The sequence below is a fragment of the Pundamilia nyererei genome, unplaced genomic scaffold (genome assembly GCF_000239375.1).
Source record: "Pundamilia nyererei isolate P.nyererei 1_Seehausen unplaced genomic scaffold, PunNye1.0 scaffold00121, whole genome shotgun sequence".
Taxonomy (NCBI): Eukaryota; Metazoa; Chordata; class Actinopteri; order Cichliformes; family Cichlidae; genus Pundamilia; species Pundamilia nyererei.
Genome location: NW_005187522.1, coordinates 1 through 5381, shown reverse-complemented (window position 1 = coordinate 5381; position 5381 = coordinate 1). Strand labels below are relative to the sequence as shown.

At 37.1% G+C, this 5381-nt stretch overlaps 1 protein-coding gene across 1 annotated transcript; it reads left to right on the top strand.

The window, feature by feature from the left end:
• The first annotated feature begins 941 nt into the window (after nucleotides 1-941).
• On the top strand, nucleotides 942-5375 carry LOC102204901 (tumor necrosis factor receptor superfamily member 5-like). Its single transcript, XM_005742479.1, has 6 exons — nucleotides 942-1376; nucleotides 1495-1587; nucleotides 2912-3037; nucleotides 3119-3277; nucleotides 3350-3434; nucleotides 5195-5375. Exons 1-6 carry the CDS (start codon nucleotides 1334-1336, stop codon nucleotides 5331-5333), a joined length of 645 nt encoding a protein of 214 aa, XP_005742536.1. The 5' UTR covers nucleotides 942-1333; the 3' UTR covers nucleotides 5334-5375.
• Nucleotides 5376-5381: the final 6 nt, after the last annotated feature.

The window sequence follows — 5381 nt, the reverse complement described above, 5'->3', positions numbered from 1 at the left end:
AAAGTAAATGCAATCGTAAATTTACACTAATCAAAATTCAAGACAAAGTGATGTATTTCCTTGAATTTTTTATTCAAAAAACATACACAGCACAGGGTATTGACTATAAATTACTACCCAGGTGTATGCAAAGTCACCTAGCACTGGGACACAAACTTAAACACAAGAGCAGCAGGTTTAAGTCAGAGAAATATCACAAACTAACCACCAATTACTAGTTTTAATTCACTTTTTGCATAAATAAATACATTTCTTAAAATATGGGAACCATACATATTCCCTTGTGAGTAATTTCAAAAGTTCATCTTTATTATTTTTTTCTCCAATGTCTGTTGCGGGGCTCCGTATTTCCGGACTATACTACCTCTGTCTGAACTGTTTTCTTCTAAACTGGGGCACTGTGCCCCCACCCAGTGTTGCCAACTTAGCGACTTTGTCGCTATATTTAGCGAGTTTTCAGACCCCTTAGTGACATGAAAAGACGTGAAAGCGCGTATTGCTTTTACTCTCAACAAGCAGCGGGTGCTGTAACGCAGTCAGTTCTTCTTTTACTCTTATGCTGTTTTGTGGATCACAAGGTTTAAAACTACTTATAAACACACACACAAAGTAACTCCACCAGAGTGCCTATTTCGGGTCACTTTTGCCGGTCCAAGCCCGGGTAAAGGAGCAGGGTTGGAATTGTGACATTAAAAAAAACAACAATTGCTAAAAGAAATTTAATTTGTAGTTCTAAATAAACTCTAAATGTATTTAGGACGTTTTTTATTCACTTTATGTCTCTTCCACGATGTTATTTCGCTCTCCAACAACATAGGTTACAATTAGATTAGCATGACCAATTATGCAAATTAGGCGATGACGTCATTTAGCCACTTAGGACAACCAATAGCGATTTTCCTTACTGAGGAGTTGGCAACACTGCCCCCACCACACTTCCATCCCATCACCGGTTTCTCCGTCTTTCTGGCCCTGTCCCACTACATCCCGGAAATCTCGGAAGTCGGAATACGCCCTAGTTCAATAATTCTGATTTAATCAAAAAACGCACCATGAATTCACGTCGTCGTGCTCCAGATTAAGTTTAAAGTCGGATTCCAGTTTTTTTCCTCTCGGAATTTTAATTTGAAATGGTCCCTCAATAGAGATTTGCACCTCGCAAACGTCGGAGCAGCTTCACAATCCCAGAGTTAACCATTCAGAACACTGATAGCTTTTCAGCATGAACGCCCACACTAAACGAAGAGCAACGTTTAAGCTAACTTTCACTACAGAATTTTAAAGGGTTACTGTTATTTAAAAAATAATTGCTTCAGCCGCTATATAAGGCAGCATGTTAGCCTGTGATATCATGGTTTCTGTGTTCCTCGTATTTGGTAAGTCAAACAGCAGCTCCATGTTTGCAGCACGTCTTTTATGTAAAGCTAACCTTAGCTTAGCTTGTAGCCTGTGTGGATGCTTATCACTGCGTCCTAATCCTGTGCTTGCCTGCAGCATGTCGCGCTGCCTCCGTGGTTTCTGCGGTGTCTTGTCACACAAAGGAGTATGCAACAAGGGATGGGCAGTGCTGCCCGATGTGCCAAGAAGGTACGATAAAAAAACAGTTCTAGAAGTAAACCCGCCCACATTATGTGAGTTCCCACTGTGAGAACAAAGAGTAAATAAAGAGCCGTCTATCTTATTTGATGTTACAGCTGCTTCTTTTATCTCACAGTTCTTTAAGTTAATAAACCTGAAAATCTGCTGACTCTTTTTTTTTTTTTTTTAATCATTTTTTCCCCTGAAACTGTCAACTAACCTTCATTAATAGTTAGAATTGACACAGTTCAGATAATAGCTTTCAGGAAACATCACAAGTATTGTAAATAAATTGTAACTGTTTGTCTGAGGGGGCAGCACACAAACAAGTTATTAAGTTGCATGTTCAGATGAGATAAACCTTTTTTTCATACCTTCCGTCCACCTCGACTCAGTTCATCTTACACATACTGAAACGTCATTTCATATGATCAGATGTGTTGAGCATGTACCTCTACAGCATTGCTGGCACAGGGTGAAGTAATGCAAGGCTTTGTGGCACACTATAACCATTTCAAATGTACCAGAGCTGTAGAGGTTTAAAAACAACTTGATCCCCATATTCACAGTTCAATTCAAATGTTATTTATATAGCGCCAAATCACAACTACAGTCGCCTCAAGGCAGTTTATACTGTAAGGTAGGCCCTACAGTAATACATACAAGAGACACCCAATGACCTCTTTTGGTATTGTCACATCTTGAAACTGCTACTGTGTGAAAAATAATGATGCACACAAGGATTGTACAGTTCTAAACAAGGCAATTTCTTATACCCATCTATTAGTACCTGAAAAAAGTTGATTCTTTTCATCTGCACGTACATTTGAATCAGTGATATAACATTTCTCTATCTATCAACAATTAGTTCTTCATAATGCCCAAAAGATGACTAGGTAAGCTACTAGTCTGTGTTATCTTGTTGTTGTAATAATTATGTGAAATATGCAGATGGTTCACAGAGCAGAGGCTCCTCCACTATCAGAAAAAGTTGTAAGTGGTGCATACTATTATCTGCTCCACAGCACTCATCCACACAGGCTTGTATTTTGCAATAATTGCGCACACCAATTGTTCTTGAAATATAAAAAATTTAGTAATATATAGTAGGAGTACAGAGGAAACTATTATATTCTGGCAGTTATTTTGCCAGTACCAGCTGGTGGTTGCTTAGTAACTTTACACAGTCTATTGTGGTGTTTAAAGTTTTCTAAAATGTGTGTCTAAAAAGATTCACCCCAGATTTAATACACTGTGCATTCACTGTGCGTTTGTGTTCTTGACCTTTAATGTGGTTTTAATGTTCACATAAATGTTGTGCTGTGTTGAACAGGTACAGTTGTTCAGAGAGACTGCACAGCATATTCAGGAACTCGGTGCCGTTCCTGTGACCTGGGGACTTTCATGAACCAACTCAATGGTCTGTCTAACTGTTTCTCCTGCACTACCTGTGATACAGGTACAGATGGAAACTTCTTAGTCAAATTTTAATTTAAAAAATAAAAAGGTTTTGAAATTGCACCGATATTTTTTTTTTTAGGTCATGGTCTCTTTGTCAAGCGGAACTGTACAGCAAAAACTGACACAGTGTGTGACGTTTTAAATGGATATTACTGCAAAGGTTTGATTGACAGTAATGGATGTAGTTTGGCAGAGAAACATTCACAGTGTGAAGCTGGTCAGAGGATAAAAGAATCTGGTAAGAAAAGTTTTTTTAGATGAGCTGATAAATTAGGATTTTTTTGTGTAACAACGAATGTGTTTCTTTCAGGAACTAGCAGAAGTGACACAGTGTGTGAAGACTGTCAGCCAGGCTTCTTTTCCAAAGACGGTGTGAAGTGCACTGCTTGGAAAACGTAGGTCATAATTTATAACAAAATCACTCTAAGTTTATTTGATTTTCAGTTATTGATCATCAATTTCTTAATGGAATCTCTCATATACTTCGCACTAGGGCTGTGCCACATCATATCATCTGCAATAATATCGGTATTACGCTATACACTGTGTGTCGCTATAGCAAGAATATGTGTTTGTATCCTAGTGTTTATGACAAGGAGTCAAAACCATGCATGTCTGAATGTAAGAGCAGTGTGCAACTAAAAATGAAGCTACTTCAGCAGCTTCCAGTGAACACAGGACGAAAACATGCAGGAAATCTGTTTGGAAAAAAGTGAAAACAACAAACTGGTAGAAGAGGGTAAAAACACACCTTTGAGTAGAACGAGACACATAGGACATGAGCAGTCACTCGCTGCACTCGCTAGTTATCCTCTATATAACAGGAGGAGCAAACAGTGGATGCAGTTACATGATGGAAAAGCAGGACTTTAAGCATACACTTTAAGCATAGACTGACCAAGGCAGAAAATATTTTTTATGTTTATGTTTTTTAATATTAATATATGACAATATTGTGCAGCTCCTAACATTTTACAAGAGTAAGGTCATTTAGTTATTGTCAAACTCAAGTTTTAAAATTTATTTTATACTTTGACTTGAAAATTCCAGGAAAAATACTACCTAGGCTACTTTTGTGCTTACATTTTCTTTCATTAGATTCACATTTCAGTTTAAGTAGTCTGACATTGGTGAGACTAGCTCTCTGGAAAAGAAGGATGCTTCATCTACTTACAGTTATTAATGCTGCTGCCTGTGAGCATTTAAAAAACATACAGTATTTTTTTCTATATCTTCATATCTCAGTTGTCATATATTACTCACCTCCACACAGGACTTTGGGAATTGCCCTCCTTTAGTAACCTGAGGACCAGTGATTCAGCTGATTGAACAGAATATTATCCAACTTTTATTTTAAAAATGTTGTAATGGTACAAGAAAAACTTTGAATTTGTTTAAAATAAAGTTTTGAATAGTTTAAACTACAGTCATAGATTATTAGAGATTCATTAATAATAACATGGTGGTGTCTCAGTTACTGTGTATTGAAGATAAACACGAGTACCTCTGGAAACCTCTGCATGTGTCCCGTTCTGTCTGTAAACATGATAGCTTGAAAGGTTTTGAATGAATTCTGATAAAACCTTGTTGGAGTGTAGAACTGACAAAAATCCTCATGACTTAAGAGTGTATAATTCTTACAAACATTGTGTGTACTATCAACACATAGAAAGCACCATATGTAATGGTGTAAAACAGCATGTCACATTTGACCTCTGACCTCTCCTTCAATAGATCGAGACAGATGACAGCACAGTTGAGGCATCAGTTAATCCTGATGGCCACATTAGGACACATAAACATGAGCTCTGCTTTATCACAAACATCTTGTTTTTAGAGTGAAAAAACAAGATGCTTGTCAGCAGGAATACTAACTGTAGTCCATGTACTTGTACTATGCGCTTTACAGATTTCAGTACACTGATGTCAGGCTCATAAAATAAAATAATAATTAACTTAGAGCATAAAAGTTAGAACTACTGATGTAATATTCAGATTTGCAAAATTACTTCAGTTTTTCATCAACATTTGACAGGATATCAAAATATTATAACAATTTACATAAAATTATTATCTTGATAATTCTCTGTGGTCCTGCTCCTTCATGTGGATTAATTTGGATTTTCTTTCTCTTTCACCTCTTCTTTTACAACAGTTGCTCAAACACACAGATAAAGGTCAAAGGAAGCTCGACCAGTGACGTTGTCTGTGGGAGAACATCAAGTCAACATTACTTTGTGTTTTTACCTTTTTTGCTTTGCTCAGTAGCATTTACTAGCCTTGTGACAGGTTAGTGCATCGTCTGCATTGTGTTGACTTTTCAGTTTAAAGCCTTAACAACA

What these genes read in the sequence shown, in the direction of transcription:
- LOC102204901 (XM_005742479.1), top strand. Translation starts at nt 1,334, where the DNA reads ATGTTAGCCTGTGATATCATGGTTTCTGTGTTCCTCGTATTTG. An exon ending in CTGCCCGATGTGCCAAGAAG is followed by an intron (nt 1,588 to 2,911) that starts GTACGATAAAAA and finishes TGTGTTGAACAG; the next exon opens with GTACAGTTGTTCAGAGAGAC. An exon ending in TCAGAGGATAAAAGAATCTG is followed by an intron (nt 3,278 to 3,349) that starts GTAAGAAAAGTT and finishes TGTTTCTTTCAG; the next exon opens with GAACTAGCAGAAGTGACACA.